General features: G+C 44.3%; 2 protein-coding genes across 2 annotated transcripts in view; both read right to left on the bottom strand.

The window, feature by feature from the left end:
* LOC141147361 (signal-regulatory protein beta-1-like) overlaps positions 1 to 3,207 on the bottom strand; it is a 94,179-nt gene extending 90,972 nt beyond the window's left edge. The window contains exon 1 of the mRNA XM_073634599.1: positions 2,759 to 3,207. Coding sequence (XP_073490700.1) covers positions 2,759 to 2,804 — 46 coding nt within the window. The 5' untranslated portion in view covers positions 2,805 to 3,207. The remainder of the gene's footprint in view (positions 1 to 2,758) is intronic.
* LOC141147985 (uncharacterized) overlaps positions 1 to 19,517 on the bottom strand; it is a 691,676-nt gene that overhangs the window by 178,769 nt on the left and 493,390 nt on the right. The window lies entirely within an intron of this gene.

Raw genomic sequence — 19,517 nt, 5'->3', positions numbered from 1 at the left:
GGTGGTTACATTCCTATATACAGTGGAACCATGGAGAAGGAATGTAGTCTCCCTCTAACAGGAAGTCAGATCACAGCAGCAAAAAAGGAATTTGGAGATATGGAGAAGGATGAGAGCAAAAGAAGGGACATTTTTGAGTTAAAGTGGATGTAAACCCCATTCATGAAAACTGACCTAGGCACATATATCTGTAGTGTTTACTTATCTCTCTCCAAATTTCTGAGTCCCATGCGTTTCTGCTACTCCATTCTTCTGTTATCAGCATGATAACTTCTGACAAGTTCTCCAACACAGGAGATAAAAGCAGCTGAAAATTTGTGTCAGGAAACTTAGAGACAGATAAGCAGAGAGCTTGTCTAATCAGGATACAGCTCTGCAAGTTTCTTCGTTCCTCTGCCTATGTGCAGGGGGGGGTGCCTTTCCTCCAATCAGCTCTCACACAGTGTATGCTCAGACTTCCCTCCCACTGCTCAAACAGGAAGAACATTTTCTGACACTATGTGCACTTTTTAAAGAATATAGAAAGCTGAAGACAGCAGATATACAGTATCTCACAAAAGTGAGTACACCCCTCACATTTTTGTAAATATTTTATTATATCTTTTCATGTGACAAAACTGAAGAAATGATACTTTGCTACAGTGTAAAGTAGTGAGTGAACAGCTTGTATAACAGTGTAAATTTGCTGTCCTTTCAAAATAACTCAACACACAGCCAATAATGTCTAAACCGCAGGCAACAAAAGTGAGTACACCCCTAAGTGAAAATGTCCAAATTGGGCTCAAAGTGTCAATATTTTGTGTGGCCACCATTATTTTCCAACAATGCCTCAACCCTCTTGGGCATGGAGTTCACCAGAACTTCACAGGTTACCACTAGAGTCCTCTTTCACTCCTCCTTGTCGACATCACAGAGCTGGTGGATGTTAGAGACCTTGCGCTCCTCCACCTTCCATTTGAGGATGCCTCACAGATGCTAAATAAGGTTTAGGTTCGGAGACATGCTTGGCCAGTTCATCACCTTCACCCTCAGCTTCTTTAGCAAGGCAGTGATGGTCTTGGAGGTGAGTTTGGGGTCCTTATCCTGTTGGAATACTGCCCTGAAGCCCAGTCTCCGAAGGGGGGGATCATGCTCTGCTTCAGTATGTCACAGTACATGTTGGCATTCATGGTTCCCTCAATGAACTGTAGCTCCCCATTCTTCCTACTGATCACCAATGTAAGGAGCATTCTTCCCACTGATCTTCAGCGTAAGGGGACTGCCTCTCCTTAAACACCAATATGACGTGACTTATGTACCACAATTTCTATATAAAATAATTTTTAGCAAGGGTTCCCTGAGACCTAAATATTTTTGCAAGGGTTGTGTGATAAAAAGAATGAGTAAGGTTTAGGGGTGGATTTACTAAAACTGGAGAGTGCACAAACTGGTGCAGCTCTGCATAGAAACTAGGGCTGCAACGGTACTGGTATCAGTGCTGATACTGAGCAATTTTTTGAGTACTCGTGCAAATACTCCGATACCTAATGATACTTTTTATGTGTGATTGAGCCCATACAAAATGAATGGTCTCAAATTGCACTGCAAAGAATTGAATGCTATTTTAACAAGAATGCGGTGCAATTCCTGTCTGAATCACATGCAGCTTCCCCACCACTCCTGTGTGAACCAGGGCTTGTCATAGTGACTTCAGCCTGGGTTCACACAGCAGCGGTGCAGGAAACTGCATGTGATTCAGACAGGAATCACACCGCATTCCTGTTCAAATTGTATGTAATTCTTTGCAGTGTGATTTGAGACCATTCATTAATTTTGTATGGACTCAAATCGCACTACAAAGGTATCGGTACTCGGTATCAGCAAATACTTGACCAAAAAGTATCGGTTCTCGAACTTGACAACAAAAAAGGTATCCGTGCATCCCTAATAGAAACCAATGGGCGTCCAGGTTTTACTGCCAAAGCTAAATTGAACAAGTTGAAGTTAGAAGCTGATTGGTTTCATTGCAGAGGTGCACCAGATTTTGCACTCTCCAGTTTTAGTAAATCAACCCCTTAGTCTTGCTAAAAAACTGTATACAACCAAAGATATTGATTTGATTTGACATTTTTGAAACCAAAATTATTCAATATGTTAAAGTGGTGCATTGCATACTGGCACATTATGAAATACTTACCTTAGAATGAAGCCCTCCCAGCAGTGCCCAGTCACCAATGAGAGGGCTGACATGTTCCCCTGGCTTTTCTTCCGGGTTCGTGGGCTCCAGCGATGTGATTGGCTGGTATGCCAGGCGTTCAAAGCGCAGTCACCAATGATGTCAGAGGCTGCATGCAGGTTTAAATCTCCTAAACTGTGCACGTTTAGGAGATATTCATTTTACCTACAGGTAAGCCTTATTATATGCTTATCTGTAGGTAAAAATAACAAAGCAGGGTTTACAACCGCTTTAACATGCTGAAAATTTCAGTTTTAGAGCTTCAAAACATCCCTGATATTACCGCACTACTTTCTTTTTACAGAGACTCATGTTTATTGTTACATTATTTTATGAGAAATGTTATGTGATTACATGTTATTTATTTCCTGATGTCCTATATGTGAACAGCTTCCTTTGTTATCAGCACTGTTGCAGGTTAGGAAGGAAACTGAACCTCCTGTGTCCTCTAACTACTACAATCTATCACTAAAACAAAACCCCCACAGTCTTCTTACTGTCCCCCCGACTGCATAACTGTCAGAATATTTTTAGTATAATTACCTGTTTGTTGCAGACAAAGAAGGAGTAGAAATCGGACAAGCAGCATGTTTGCAGGTGAATCATCTGAACAAAAATACTTTCACTTTACAAGTCCACTAAGTCCATTCCTTTTTTTTTTTTTTTGGTCCCGTTTTTCAACCTATTTGTCTGAGAATATGCAAGAACATAATATATGTGCAACTGTTTATCAAATCTATATTTTCAGTTAAATACACTCAATTTAATTTCGGTAACACAACCACAATGTAATCCTCAAATCTGTACAAAATAAAAGATGAGGTTGTGTTCAGTAAACATACCAAATGTGTTAAACCTCAAAGCTGCATGCTTCCACTAAAAGAGGGCAAATAATGATGGTACCAAAAATTTTCAGCTCGATTTGTTTTTCTAATTCAGGCGTTCGCAAATAATTGTTTATATAGACCCATCCCATTCACACTTGTGCAACTTGTAATGCGACTTTGGACATCAAAATCGCATGACAAGTCATTTCCCATGTTTTCCAATGATAATCCTTCATATAGTGTATGCATAACTTAGTCGTAGCGATTTCAAAGTAGTTCATGCACTACTTTGGTCCGACTTTCATGCAACTTGAGGACCATGGACTTCAATGTCTCCCCTCAAAAGTGCATGAAAGTGGTTGTGGGAGGAAGGATGGGGGGGGGGGTGGCTCCAAAATGCACCTTCGCCTGTGTATGTAGTCAAAAATCCTTGCACTGGCCCTGGTTATGGACCTTAGATTGTAAGCGCCTTAAGGGCAGGGACTGATGTGAATATACTATATATGTGTGTAAAGTGTGGCATAAAGGGACAGTGTTATATAAGTACCTGTAATAATAATAAATAGCTGATTGTGCCACAGGTGTTATCAAAGTAAGTGTCACTGCTGCATTCCCTGTAAACAGCACCAAGAATATTTAATTATTTATGGTCTTTGTACCTGTGCTACATGTGTTTTTTCTTCTCTGGAAACATATGTTCTTCAATATTCTCCTACCCACCATCCCGACAACATTTATAGTGGTCCTTTGCTGCCAGGAGGAGCAGGAGAGCCCAGGAATCATAGAGGAGGTGGGCGGCAAGGGGTTTTATCATAAATTACATCATCTGGGGACAAGCTGGAAAAGACAACATCATCTATGATGAAGCGCGTAGGATATGGCCTATGGCGGTGACTTCATCATGATACTTGCTTCATATTGGTCGGTTGGACTTGTGCTCAGAGAGAAGCCTGTAGGAACGCCATTGATGCTGTATGGATGCTCGTTGAGCCTTTATACTTCACCATCCTGTGAGTGCAATACTTACCTTTTTATTAAAGTTATTTTACTTTACTACACTATGAGAGTGCTCTTTCGGTTTTACTTCTGTGTATTATTGGAATCACATGGACACAGTATGGTCGGAGGGAGACCTTAATCCCCCATGTGTGTTTTGACCACCTATAATCCAGTGGTCAATCCTATCTGTGGTCAATAAACTGTTTGGTTTGGGGAGCACAATACCTCCACTGCTGTTTTTGGTTCAGCATCACAGTTCCTGCACCCGTATGCCATTTATCACAGATCACAGAGGACAATACTTTATTGATGCCTGCTGAACTATTTTGGTGGACCTTTTGGCACATTGTATGCTTTATCGCTTGTTTTCACTGTTATACAGTTTTATTGAGGAATTTAGTTTCCTCTCTTAATGCTATTAATTTTGCTATTTATTATTTGTTCACTGATTTTACCGCTGCATTACATTTATAGCCTTCGATTCTGTGCTGGGACCAATCCTGTTTAATTTGTTCATAAACGACCTGGAGGATGGGATAAACAGTTACATCTCTGTATTTGCGGACGATACTAAGCTAAGCAGGGCAAAACTTCTCCGCAGGATGTGGAAACCTCGCAAAAAGATCTGAACAAATTAATGGGGTGGGCAACTACATGCCAAATGAGGTTCAATGTAGAAGAATGTAAAATACTGCATTTAGGTGGCAAAAATATGAATGCAATCTATACACTGGGGGGAGAACCTCTGGGAGAATCTAGGATGGAAAAGGACCTGGGGGTCCTAGTAGATGATAGGCTCAGCAATGGCATGCAATGCCAAGCTGCTGCTAACAAAGCAAACAGAATATTGGCATGCATTAAAAAGGGATTAAATCCAGAGATAAAACGATAATTCTCCCGCTCTACAAGACTCTGGTCCAGCCGAACCTAGAATATGCTGTCCAGTTCTGGGCACCAGTCCTCAGGAAGGATGTACTGGAAATGGAGCGAGTACAAAGAAGGGCAACAAAGCTAATAAAGGGTCTCGAGGATCTTAGATATGAGCAAAGGTTGCGAGCACTGAGCTTATTCTCTTTGGAGAAGAGACACATTTGAGAAGGGATATGATTTCAATATACAAATACCATACTGGTGATCCCACAATAGGGATAAAATGTTTTCGCGGAAGGGAGTTTAACAAGACTCGTGGCCACTCTTAAAATTAGAAGAAAAGAGGTTTAACCTTAACCACTGCCCAGCCTATACCAAAATGATGGCCGGGAAGTAGTTCAGTTATCCTGACTGGGCGTCATCTGATGTCCAGCAGGATGACAGCCCCCGCACGCCCGTGGGGGCGCACATCGCTGATGCTCACACTGGACCACCAGGGAAGCCCCCAACATGTGGATGGCCAGGTACGTACCCCATGGCCATCCACATATACAAAAATATGCCAAATATATGCCAATCAGTGCCCACAAATGGGCACTGACTGGCAACATTATGCAGCAGATCAGACAAGTGATGCCCAGTGTCATCAGTGCCACCCATCAGTGTCCATCAGTGCCACCTCTCAGTGCCCATCCATGCCCATCAGTGCCCACCTATCAGTGACCATCAGTCCCCATCCGTGCCACCCATAAGTACCCACCAGTGCCACCCATAAGTACCCATCAGTGCCGCCTATGAGTGCCCATCAGTGCCGCCTATGAGTGCCCATCAGTGCTGCATACCAGTGCCACCTATCAGTGCCCATCAGTGCTGCCTATCAGTCCATCCTCATTGATGCCACCTCATCGGTGCCCATCGGTGTCGCCTTATCAGTGCCCGTCAGTGCAGCCATATCAGTGGCCCTCATTGAAGGAGAAAACTTACTTATTTACAATTTTTTTAACAGAAACAAAGAAAAACTTTATTTTTTCAAAATTTTTAGTCTTTTTTTATTTGTTGCGCAAAAAATAAATATCCCAGAGGTGATAAAATACCACCAAAAGGAAGCGCTATTTGTGGGAACAAAATGATAAAAAATTTGTTTGGGTACAGTGTAGCATGACCGCGCAATTGTCATTCAAATTGCAACAGCTCTGAAAGCTGAAAATTGGCTTGGGCAGGAAGGTGTATAAGTGCCTGGTATTGAAGTGGTTAAACTACATAGAGGGTTCTTTACTGTAAGAGCGGCAAGGATGTGGAATTCCCTTCCACAGGCGGTGGTCTCAGCGGGGGGCATCGATAGTTTCAAGAAACTATTGGATAAGCACTTGAACGACCGCAACATACAGGGGTATACAATGTAATACTGACATATAATCACACACAGAGGTTGGACTTGATGGTCTTTTTTGGACCTCACCTACTATGAAACTATGTAATAAAGCTGTGGGCCTGTGAAATCTTTCCCCTCCCTTATCCCTCTTCCCTATCCGCCATCACACCCGTTGCTTATTGCATTGTTTTTGAAATGTTGCATGATTTGTTTTAGTTGCAGTGTCATTTAGGATGTACGGGACAGGGGTCTAACTCAGGCACTGGATGTTTGACATAGTGCCACTAGATATTTCAGTGGTACCTTAGGGGCCACAAAATGCTTTTGGGGTAAGCAGCATCATGCATGATGTGATGGTTCAGGGAACTTTGCTCTGCACAGCACATTAGGCATCATACCACAGAGTGAATGTATTTATTGTGTGATTGGAACTGTATTGTAATGTAGTGTATTGCTGTGTCGCAGTACAGGGTGGAATGTACCCCGATAAAGTATTTTGTTTCTTATATGTTTTACATAAAATTAGTGCTGGTGACCCCTGCATCTGAAAGTGAGGGAAAATACCAAAATTTAAGTTCTCACCAGAACAATAGACGAAAATTTTCCAATGCAGAATGCCCAAAATATTTTTTTTTTTACAATGACTGCAGTCAAATAATCCACCTGTAATGACGTACAGTATGTCCCACATTGTGCAGGCAGCTGAATCCTGTAGAAATCTTATATGCAGGATGCCCGGACCTCTGCCTGGTGATGGACGTTCAGCGCTGAGGGAGTTATTGGTGTCGGGTCTTCTGTGAGCTGCAGTGAAAAGGTTCCTAAGGTTACTCCTCCTCCCCTCTCATCTATTGAATAAACAAACTCACATCATGGAGCACCTATGTAAATGTGTTTCAAACAATAAATGCATGAATGTAGCCAAGGTGGAAAAAAAAACATCTTTATTTAATTTATTTAAATAAAAAGTCAAATATTAAAAAGGTTATGCCCCAATACAAATTGTACTTGCATACCCAGGTGAGGAAGGGCAGATGGTAAAACACTCACATCCCAGTCCCAACGGGGAGCTCAAGGCTGGTGTAAGTGCCTATACAATACATGGATTGTGGACTGGAAGTCACATCTGGTTCTCGCAGCTCCCTCTCTGCGTTCCAGCGGTGGTTACTCATCGACGGTGACACATTTCCCGGCCTGCGGATGCGACACATTCTAGTTTCCGGATCCTCTGTGGTTCAGTGGCAGTGATCCGCCAGAGTAGATGGTGACACCTTGCGACCCAAGACAACGGTACACCTGAATTCCCCTGTGGCCCTGAGCGGCCTTCATTCACCTCCCGGTGGCCGCCGGAGGTTTTGTGTAGGCAATAGGAATGGGCTCGGACATGTTCAAAATCCCACATGCCCAATCCCGCCAGGAAGCCAACACTGCACACGACTAATCACAGGCAGTGAGACATTTCCCAGTCCGCAGCTGCACAGTTCGTGCAGGCCGCGTGCAGTGTCAGCTTCCTGGCGGGATCGGCTCGTAACATTTCGAACACACCAGGCCCATCTGTGGTAGTCACTTACACCAGCCTTGTGCTCCCTGTTTGGACTGGGATGTGATTCTTCCACCACCCTCCCTTCCTCACCTGAGCATGCAAGTACAATTTGCATTGGGGCATAGCCTTTTTAATGTTTGACTTTTTATTTAAATAAATGCTAGACTTTTTTCCACTTTGGCTACATTCATGCATTTATTGTTTGAAACACATTACATAGGCACTCCATGATGTGAGTTTGTTGCTTATATCTCATCTGGTCCTTGAGCTTGTGAGCAGCCTTTTTTTTGTGCAGACTTTTGTGATGATCCTTTCCCTTTGCACCCACTTCAATGTTCTTAATCTTTTGAGAAAAGCCTGTCCATAGTTTGCAGTGCATGAAACACGATTTCTGGTTTGGAGAGAGAATCTTGTCATTCAGCCAACCCCTCCCCCGAGAGATCATGTCAGATGCAGTGTAAACTATGCACATTTTACTCAATGGATAAGGGTAAAGGAGGATTCAGGTCCCCATAGGACCTTTTTCACTGCAGCTCACGAACAACCTGAAGGTATAACTCCCTTAGAAGAAGTTTGGCAGCAAGAAGAGGACCCGTTACAGAAGATTTCCTCAGGATCCAGCTGCCTACATGATGTGGGACATACTTCATAATAAGTAAAGTCTATGACTGCAGCTTTATTTGGCCGACATTTTAAAAACAAGGGCAGGAGAAAGTGTAGTTTTCCATTTTATTTTATTTTTTTGTTTAATGACTTTTGAAAATTAGTTTTGGTTGTTTTGGGCATACGTGCTTTAGCAAAATAACTTTAAGTGCACAATTACCATATACAGTATCTCACAAAAGTGAGTACACCCCTCACATTTTTGTAAATATTTTATTCTATCTTTTCATGTGACAACGATGAAGAAATGACACTTTGCTACAATGTAAAGTAGTGAGTGTACAGGTTGTATAATAGTGTAAATTTGCTGTCCTCTCAAAATAACTCAACACAGCCATTAATGTCTAAACCACTGGCAACAAAAGTGAGTACACACCTAAGTGAAAATTTCCAAATTGGGCCCAATTAGCCATTTTCCCTCCCCGGTGTCATGTGACTTGTTAGCCTTACAAGGTCTCAGGTGTAAATGGGGAACAGGTGTGTTAAATTTGGTGTTATCGCTCTCACTCTTCCATACTGGTAACTGGAAGTTCAACATGGCACGTCATGGCAAAGAACTCTCTGAGGATCTGAAAAAAAGAATTGTTGCTCTACATAAAGATGGCCTAGGCTTGGGGTAGGCAAGCGGCATTCAAAGCCTCTTTAGCTGGCACTCGACTCCCTCCCCATCAGCAGAGCAGTGCAGGGAAGTGTCAGTGAGACACTAATGCATCCCAATTTCACAATTCCCCATGCTGCACTGAGGGGGGGAGGCACTGCACCCCCACACATTGTAAAACATTGATTGGTTCTCTAGCTTTGCTGTGGCTGCGATCGTCAGCTTTTGTGATGGGGAAGAGATTGGGTGCAGTTCTGCTGGGGGGGGGGGCGGTACCTATTTCCAGGAGGAGGGGGCCTGTCATTGACCACTGCTAAAGCCAATCACAGTCCTGCTTGCCCTGTCCACCATCTGGAGGAAGAGGACTTGCTTGATTGCCACTACCAATCTCAGAAAGAAGAGATTTCACTGACTGAGAAAACCACAAACAGGTGTCAGTTTGTGGAATTACTGTTGAGCTTCTGGGAATTTTGTTGACAATATTCCTGAACCTTTGCGTCACTTACTACTGAACCCCTGCACTCTTTGTCCCTTTAAGCCACAGCCAGTATTCAGTGCAATGAAAACCACATCCAACTTTTGCACTTTTTCTCAGCTGCGGGGGCCCAACTTACGATCCTGCACACAGGCAGGCCCCTTGCTTTCACAAAATGCCCCTGACCTGAGCTCATCATTGTGCATCCATTCCAAATACTTGTATGTGAAATCACATACAAGCATGTGGGCTCAATGCGAGAGGTGGATCAGCAGGATGAGTGTGCCAGGACAGGTAGATGTGCCTCATCTCTTCTTCCTTTCACCACTCTGCATATCACGCATATCATAGATGAGAAGAGAGTTCAGTGGTGGGACAGAAAAGCAGGGGGTACAGTGATGGGGCAGATGAGCAGGGGGTTACAGTGGTGGGACAGATGAGCGGGGGGGGGGGGGTTTAGTGTTGAGCCAGGTTAGAAGGGGGTTACAATGGTAGGAAAGATGAGCAGGGGGTGGTTCAGTGTTGGGGCAGATGAGAAAGGTGTTCAGTGGTGGGACAGAAGAGCAGGGGGGTAAAGGGGTAGGGCAGATCTCAAAGGAGGTGCATTGGTGGAACAGATGAACAGGGGGTTACAGTGGTTGGGCAAAAGAGCAGGGGATACAGAGGTGGGGCAGATGTACAGGGGGTACAGTTGCGGGGCAGAGGAGAAAGGAGGTACAGTACATTGGTGGGATAGATGAGCAGGGGGTTACAGCGGTGGGACAGATCAGCAGGGGGTTACAGCGGTGCGGCAGAGGAGCAAGGGGGTACAGAGGTGGGGCAGATGTGCAGAGAGGTGCAGAGGAGAAAGGAGATACATCGGTGGAACACATGAGCAGGGGGTTACAGTGGTGGGGCAGAAGAGCCGGTGGAACAGAGGTGGGACAGATGTGCAGGAGGTACAATGGTGGGGCAGCTGAGAAAGGGGGGTGGAACAGTGGTGGGGCAGATGAGCAGATAAGTTCAGTGTTAGGACAGATGAGAAGATGGTTCAGAGGTGAGACAAAAGAGCATGGGGGTACAGCGGTGGAGCAGATGTGCAGGGCGGCACAGTGGTGGGGCAGATGAGAAAGGGGGAACATTGGTGGGGCAGATGAGCAGGGGGGTTACGGTGGTGGGACAGAATAGCATGATGGTACAGTGGTGGGGCAGATGTTTAGGGGGTTACAGTGGTGGGACAGAAGAGCAGGGTGGTACAGTGGTGGGGCAAATGTACAGGGGGTTACAGTGGTGGGACAGATGAGCAGGGGGGTACAGTGGTGAGGCAGATGTTCAGGGTAGTACAGTGGTGAGGCAGATGTGCAGGGGGTTACAGAAGTGGGGCAGCTATCCAGGGAATTACAGTGGTAGGGCAGATGAGCAGGGGGTTACAGTGGTAGGGCAGATGAGCAGGGGGTACAGTGGTGGGGCAGATGATCAGGGGGGTACAGTGGTGGGGCAAATGTGCAGGGCGTTAATGGTGGGGCAGATGAGTAGGGAGGTACAGTGGTGGGGCAGATGTGCAGGGGGTACCATGGTGGGACAGATGAGCAGGGAGGTACAGTGGTGGGACAGATTTGCAGGGGAGACAGTGATCTGAGGTGTGAAGGTGCATGAACTGGGGCTGATCTGATGTGTGGAGTTGCAGGAATTGGGGCTCATCTAAGGCATGAGAGTGCAGGATGTTAATTTGTCACTACTACTCAAGTAGTTTACAGCATTTACATTATAAAAAATCCTTTTCGTAATTGAGAGTGTAAAGTTGACATTTTTTTGTTATAAAATCGGACGCTCAATTTCTTTGAAAAAATTTTTCGGCACACTGTGCTCAAAAGGTTGCCTACCCCTGACCTAGGCTATAAGAAGGCTATAAGAAGATTTGCCAAGACCCTGAAACTGAGCTGCAGCACGGTGGACAAGACCATAGAGCGGTTTAAGTAACAGGAAAGGTTCTACTCAGAACAAGCCTAGCCATGGTCGATCAAAGAAGTTGAGTGCATGTGCTCAGTGTCATATCAAGAGGTTGTCTTTAGGAAATAGACGTATGATTGCTGCCAGCATTGCTGCAGAGGTTGAATGGGTGGGAGGTCAGCCTGTCAGTGCTCAGACAATATGCCACACACTTGCTCTATTTCTCCAACCCTAAGCAGTGATAACACACAAAAGTGGTACATCATCATCAGTGACCCACCTCTGTGAATATGGCTCAGTCTGAACTTCCAGTCAGATAAAGGGAGCCACAGACAGCCATTGCTGTGCTATCTCTTTAGCTAACACTTATTGCTCTGGGAATCTTTTGTCATGCATTAAATGTTTATTTGTAAAACAAAGTTTTAAACATAGTACAAATGGATAAAAAATAACAGGTACAAAGGGTATAAACTTCAAGGAAAATCAACTACAATCTGTACAAATACAATTGACCACTATAGTTTTCTTAAACTCACTTTGTAAAGTGTAGAAGGCAATTGAGTTTTATATTTTTAAAAAATTAGGTGTTGTCCATTTTTCCTAATTATGGACAAGGCTAAAAAGTTTTAAAATGTTTCCCTTCTGTTTCTTTGGTAAATATGAAATATTGCATATTAATTTTATGTATACTACTTTTTGAAACAGAAGGTGCAGCATTACGCTCTATTTCATATGTTTATTTCTATCTGTTTGTTACTTTGTTGACAACAAAGTTCTGTTTATAGAGCAAACTAGCTCCAGCTGAAATTTACATACACATGTCAATGAATTACAGGAGGGACTCCTCTATTATTGGGTGTGTTCAGTGTGACCGATAAATGTGTAGTGTGCCGCTCAGGCTCAATGGATGGGGAGTGAACAAACTGATTCATCCGCAACAGCTTTAGAGAGTGCCGGCAGGGGATAGAGCTCATCCTAGCTCCTGCAATAAGCTCAAAGGGAAAGGGATAGCCCCTGGAAGCCGCACATTTGAGGTATCCTTCAAAGGTAAATGGAGTGGCAAACTCAGTCTGGACTCTGACCAGGCCACGCCCCCAGGCCTGTGTTCAGGCCAAGGTTACTGCAGTGTCTTTGGCTTGCCCATAGAGCTTTACAGGCTTTTTGTAATGTAGTAAATGTTTATTTGTATAACAAATAATGTATACATATGATAAACAAAGTTATGCGATAGTTTAAAAATCTTTAAAATTAAAAAACGTACAATTTCTGTCGTGAGAATAATGACAAGAAAATAATAAGTAGCTAAAATGTATTGCTTAACCGCTTGCTGACCGCTGCACACAGATGTAGGTTGGCAGAATGGCACAGGCAGGCAAGTGGGCGTACCTGTACGACCCTTTAAATTTGCTGCCTATCGGGCACGTGCCCGCCACATGCCGCGGGAGCGTGCCCGCGGGTCCCGGGACCTCGATGTTCGCGTTTACGGTGTGGAGAGGTAGAACGGGGAGATGCCTATGTAAGCAAGGCATTTCCCCGTTCTGCCTTGTGACATGACAGAGATGCACTGCTCCCTGTAATCAGGAGCAGTGATCGCTGTCATATCAGTGGAAGCCCATTCCCCCCCCACAGTTAGAACACCTCCCTAGGACACACTTAACCCCTTGATCGCCCCCCTAGTGTTTAACCCCTTCCCTGCCAGTGTCATTTACACAGTAATCAGTGAATTTTTATAGCACTGACCACTATATAAATGTAATGGTCCCAAAATAGTGTCAAAAGTGTCCGATGTGTCCGCCATAATGTCGCAGTCACGATAAAAATCGCAGATCACCGCCATTACTAATAAAAAAATAATTAATAATAAAATGCTATAAATCTATCCCCTATTATATCATCCTTAGTTTAGGCTGATATATATATATTCTTCTACATATTTTTGGTAAATAAAATCGCAATAAGCGTGTATTGATTGGTTTGCACAAAAGTTATAGCGTCTACAAAATAGGGGATACATTTATGGCATTTTTATTATTTAATTTTTTTACTAGTAATGGCGGCGATCTGCGGTTTTTATCGAGACTGTGACATTGCGGCAGACAGATTGGACACTTTTAGGGACCACTGACATTTATACAGCGATCAGAGCTAAAAATAGCCACTGATTACTATATAAATGTCACTGTCAGGGAAGGGGTTAACACTAGGGGCGATCAAGGGGTTAAATGTGTTCCCTCACCGTGTTCTAACTGTAGGGAGATGGGACTGCCTGGGGGAGGAGACAGATCGGTGTTCCTATATACGAGGAACACACGATCTGTCTCCTCTCCCCTGCCAGAACGTGGATTCTCATTCTAGCTCTGTCAGGAGCGGTCGTGCGTGCCCGGCGGACATTGTGGCTGCCGGGCACGTGCATCGGCTTCTCAGTGCCGTGGCGCATGCCCCCTATACCACTTGAAGAGGAAGTAAACCCGGATAGGTTTTACTTCCTCTTTTGCTCCCCGCAAGGCCTGTAAATTAAAAGCATAATGGGCTAGTATGCATCGCATACTAGCCCATTATATGGCACTTACCTGCAAACGAAGCCCGCGCTGTCCCCAGTGCAGGCCGTGTCCATCTTCACCCCTATTCCTTCCGGGGCTGCGGACTCCGGCTCTGTGACTGGCCGGACCTGTGTGACGTCACTCCCATGCATGCGCACAGGAGCCGTCAGTCACGGCACACGCTGGGAGAAGAAACGGCACAGTGGTCCGTTTCTTCACAGTGCATGCGCCGATGACAACATCAGTGCACTACAAGTAAAATATCTCCTAAACGGCGAACGTTTAGGAGATATTTCCACTACCTATAGGTAAGCCTTATTCTAAGCTTACCTATAGGTAAATGTCACAGAAAAGGGTTTACAACCACTTTAAAGCGGCCGCCGTACAGCTACAGTGATTCACACAGGATAGCCATTCTGCGAGCGGTCGGCAAGTGGTTAAACTGCGACATTTCATTATATCTCACAGCAATAAAGAAGGCAAATATGCCTTCTTCAGTTCTGTGTATACAAAAGAAAACAGTGGCGCTGACTGTAAGATTCAAATTTTTACGGTAAAAATATAAATATTCGAGAATTCTTATTGATGAGGAAGGTTCCAAGAAAGTCCATTCAGTTCTCGTGTAAAAACTCAGAAATTGATTTAATAATAAAAATAGCAAAATATCACAAGAACAATATCAAAGTATAGAATGTCATTAATGATGTATTATATTCTTAAGATGAAGATTGAATCAGATGTGTGTGTGTATGTAGATGTGAAGCTGTATTCAATGTCTCATGGAGAGTGTCTGCAGCTGTCCTCGTGGAGTGCGTGTGAGAGTCCCAAAAAACTCTCTGTTACTAGCTTTTTACTCCTAAATTCAGCCCCCACCTTCTCCTATAAAGGCTGGCTTAAAGGTTCTGAACCACTTCCCGCCCGGCCTATAGCAGATTGACGGCCGGGCGGTGGTTCAGTTATCCTGACTGGGCGTCATATGACGTCCAGCAGGATAACTAGCTGCCGCGTGCCCGCGGGGGCGCGCATCGCGGTGATCGGTGGAGCGGTGTGTCAGTCTGACACACCGCTCCACCGATCTTGGTAAAGAGCCTCCGGCGGAGGCTCTTTATTACATGAACAGCCGTGTCCAATCACGGCTGATTACGATGTCAATAGGAAGAGCCGTTGATCGGCTTTTCCTCACTCGTGTCTGACAGACGCGAGTAGAGGAGAGCCGATCGGTGGCTCTCCTGACAGGGGGGCCCCCCCTCGGATGCCCACACTACACCACCAGGGAAGCCACCAGGACCTGATGGGGGGCACTGATGGGTGGCACTGATGGGCAGCACTGATGGGCACTTATGGGCACTGGTAGGTGACACTGATGGGCACTGATAGGTGGCACTGATGTGCAGCACTGTTGTTGTGGCACTGATGTGGGCGCTGATCCGTGTCCAATCACGGCTGATCACGATGTCAATAGGAAGAGCCGTTGATCTGCTTTTCCTCACTCGCGTCTGACAGACGCGAGTAGAGGGGAACTGATCGGTGGCTCTCCTGATGGGGGGGTCTGCGCTGATTGTTTATCAGCGCAGCCCCCCCTCGGATGCCCGCACTACACCACCAGGGAAGCCGCCAGGACCACCAGGGAGCCGGGCAACATGTGGATGGCCAGGTATGTACCCCATGGCCATCCACATGTGCCCAATGTGCCCAATCTGTGCCAATCAGTGCCCACAAAAGGGCACTGACTGGCACCATTTTAAATCAGTGATGCCCAGAAATGCTACCCATGAATGTGATCAGTGCCACCAATCGGTGTCAACAGTGCCACCCATCAATGTCCATCTGGGCCACCTATCAGTGCCTATTCGTGCCCACCTATCAGTGCCCATCAGTGCCACCCATAAGTACCCATCAGTGCCACCCATAAGTGCCCATCAGTGCCGCCTATGAGTGCCCATCAGTGCCGCCTATGAGTGACCATCAGTGCCGCATACCAGTGCCACCTATCAGTGCCCATCAGTGCCGCCTATCAGTGTCCATTAGTGCCACCTATCAGTGCCCATCATCAGTGCCTGTCAGTGCCACCGCATTAGTGCCACCTCATTGGTGCCACCTCATCGGTGCCCATGAGTGCCACCTTATCAGTGCCCGTCAGTGCAGCCATATTAGTGCCCATCATTGAAGAATAAAACATACTTATTTACAAAAAATGTTAACAGAAACAAAGAAAAACTTGTTTTTTTGGTCTTTTTTTATTTGTTGCGCAAAAAATAAAAACGCAGAAGTGATCAAATACCACTAAAAGAAAGCTCTATTTGTGGGAACAAAATGATAAAAAATTTGTTTGGGTACAGTGTTGTATGACCGCGCAATTGTCATTCAAATTGCGACAGCGCTGAAAGATGAAAATTGGCTTGGGCAGGAAGGTGCCTAAGTGCCTGGTATTGAAGTGGTTAATTGACTTGTAGTCCTACAGAAAATCACGGGCTTTCCTGAAACATATCTTTCCTCCTACCTCTCTCGCAAGGGTGGGGGTCAACATTCCTGAGGTGTGGGCCAAGAGGAGAGCTATATGTAAAGTTTTAAACATATACAATATAAAAGTTTCCTTTAACTTCTAAATCAAATACTACATATATCAGTAAGTATATTATATTCATTTAAAACGCAATGTTTTTATTAATATCCTAATCAAGAAATATTGTAATATATCTTATCTTTTAACTAACACATTGAACTTTTACATCTTAAAGTATGTGAATCCTTCCTTCTCATCTGTGATGGGGGAGGTGAGAGCTCAGCTTACTCTTAACCACTTGTTTACTGGGCACTTAAACCCCCTCCTGCCCAGACCAATTTTCAGCTTTCAGCGCTGTCGCATTTTGAATGACAATTGTGCGGTCATACAGCACTGTACCCTAATGAAATTTGTATCATTTTTTTTCCACAAATAGAGCTTTCTTTTGGTGGTATTTAATCGCAGCTGTGATTTTTATTTTTTGCTAAACAAACAAAAAAAGATGGAAAATTTTGAAAAAAAAAAAATCATGTTTCATAGTTTGTTATAAAATTTTGCAAACAGGTAATTTTTCTCCTTCATTGATATGCGCTGATGAGGCAGCACTGGTGGGCACTGATAGGCTGCACTGATGGGCACGGATAGGCACAGTTAAGGTGGCACTGATAGGCACAGTTAAGGCGGCACTGATAGGCACAGTTAAGGCGGCACTGATAGGCACAGTTAAGGCAGCACTGATGGGGACAGATAAGGCGGTACTGATGGGCACAGATAAGGCGGCACTGATGGCCACTGATGGGTGCTGATGGGTGGCACGGATTGGTGGCACAGATGGGTGGCACAGATGGGTGGCACTGATAGAGGTACCACTGATGGGGCACTGATGGGCGGCACTGATGGGGGGCACTGATGGGTGGCACTGATGGGCAGTCCTGATGGGCACTTATGGGCACTGGTAGGTGACATTGATGGGCACTGATAGGTGGCACTGATGTGCAGCACTGTTGTGGCACTGATGTGGGCGCTGATGGGTGACACTGTGGGCACTGATGGGTGGCACTGTGGGCACTGATGGGTCGCACTGTGGGCACTGATGGATGACACAGTGGGCACTGATGGGTGATGCTGGTGGGCACTGGTAGGCAGCACTGCTGCCTATTGCTGTGTCACTAGCAGGGGGCACAGATGATCACCGTGATCGGGACTGATGTCCCTCTCACGGCCACCGGTGATCGGCTTTTTTTCCCCTCCTCATGCTGTCAGCGCGAGGAGAAAAAATAGCCGATTACCGGCTCTGTTTACATCACATGATCAGCTGTCATTGGCTGACAGCTGATCATGTGGTAAGGGGTCGGGACCGATCCCTTACTCTGATCTGTGATCAGGCGAGTCTCATAGACTCGCTGATCACCGAGCGCGCCGCCCGCACCCTGCAGGGGGCGCGCAGGCTGCTCTAGCACGGGACGACGTCAATAGACTTCGTCCCGGCAATGTAGGTCCGCGCTGTTGCCGTCATTTGGCAATAGCGCAGATCTGAAGAGGTTAATTACTAGCACTTGTTGACTCCATAGAACTGCTTATGAGTTTATAACAATGTATATACTTTCACAAGTATAAAAATCTTATAAACGTTCACTTTTTCCATACACAGAAGAGATATAAATATATATATTTATATATACAATTCAATTATTATGCGCCATTCCCTATCTTCTAATTTTTATTTTCATTTTTTTTTTCAAATATATATTTTATTAATTTTCTCCAAGAATTTGGGCAAAGCCCAGAAATACAAACAATAAAAAAAAAAAAAAAAGGGGGGGGGGAAGAAGGTTGCAGCCTCCCGATAATATAGCATAATGATACATCAAACATCTTACAGACATAACAATAAGAAAACTTTGTCCCATGGTGTTATTAATGATACAAATATATCTTCCTTTATTGTTACCTCCTATCCTTTTTAATCACTGTGGGTATAGATAATGATCATCAACTAAATTATTCCACGTTATATCAATATTTAATAAGCCTATTAATGTGTATCAATCAAGAGGCTGCAACCTAAGTATAGTACTACAAAATAAAATAATAAAAACAGATAGAAGAAAAGAATGAAGAAAGAGAGGTAAGGAAAGTTAGGGAGGGAGCTGGGAGGGGAAAGGGGAGGTCATCAGGATGTCATAGAGATCAATTAGGGTCTTTAGTTTTGTGTGCCACCCATTACATATATTGGGTCTATTAATTAATTTGGGTTTCCAAATAGGACCCTACCTTCCTCTGAGCATTTGAACATATTCCACAGTGCCCATGTCTTTTGGTAAGTTGCTTGTCTATTTTGTGATGTCAGAACTAGGTCTTCCAGTTTATTTATGTCTTCTACTTTCCGCAACCACATTGATATTGTAGGGGGAGCTTGTTGTTTCCATAATGTGGGTATGCAGGATTTCGCTGCATTCGTTAGGTGTCTTGGTATAGCTTTTTTGTAGGCTTTTAGTGGGATAGAGGATACATGTAGTAAGAAAAATGCTGGGTCATTCGGAATCTGAAATTCAGTGAACTTCTGCGAAATGGAGCGGACAGCAGTCCAGAAATTTGTCAAGTGAGGACAGAACTGAAACACATGTAGAATCGTTCCCACCTCTCTCTGTCTCCTGTATTTTAGTGCAGATGGAGGATTTAAGGGAAAGAACTATCACAAAAAAATATTTTCACCCCTATTAATTTCTTTCTATTTTATGAAATAATCAATCCCCTTAATTTCATAATTCATAAATGTAACATTGTTGTACAATACTTTGAAGTATGGATATCTCTTCAGAAATATATGTTTCATACTTTCCCTCCAAATTGTGTTTAGCATAAATCATTAATCCATACAACATTTCAAATAATCTTTGTCAAAATTTGAACTTAAAATATGTTTCTTAACTTCAATTCATTCATATATGTGAGATGAATTTTAAAAGTAATTACACATTACAAT

Source organism: Aquarana catesbeiana, linkage group LG06 (assembly GCF_042186555.1).
Source record: "Aquarana catesbeiana isolate 2022-GZ linkage group LG06, ASM4218655v1, whole genome shotgun sequence".
Classification (NCBI taxonomy): Eukaryota; Metazoa; Chordata; class Amphibia; order Anura; family Ranidae; genus Aquarana; species Aquarana catesbeiana.
The sequence above is the reverse complement of the archived record's forward strand: the minus strand, read 5'-3'. Positions and strand labels throughout refer to the sequence as shown.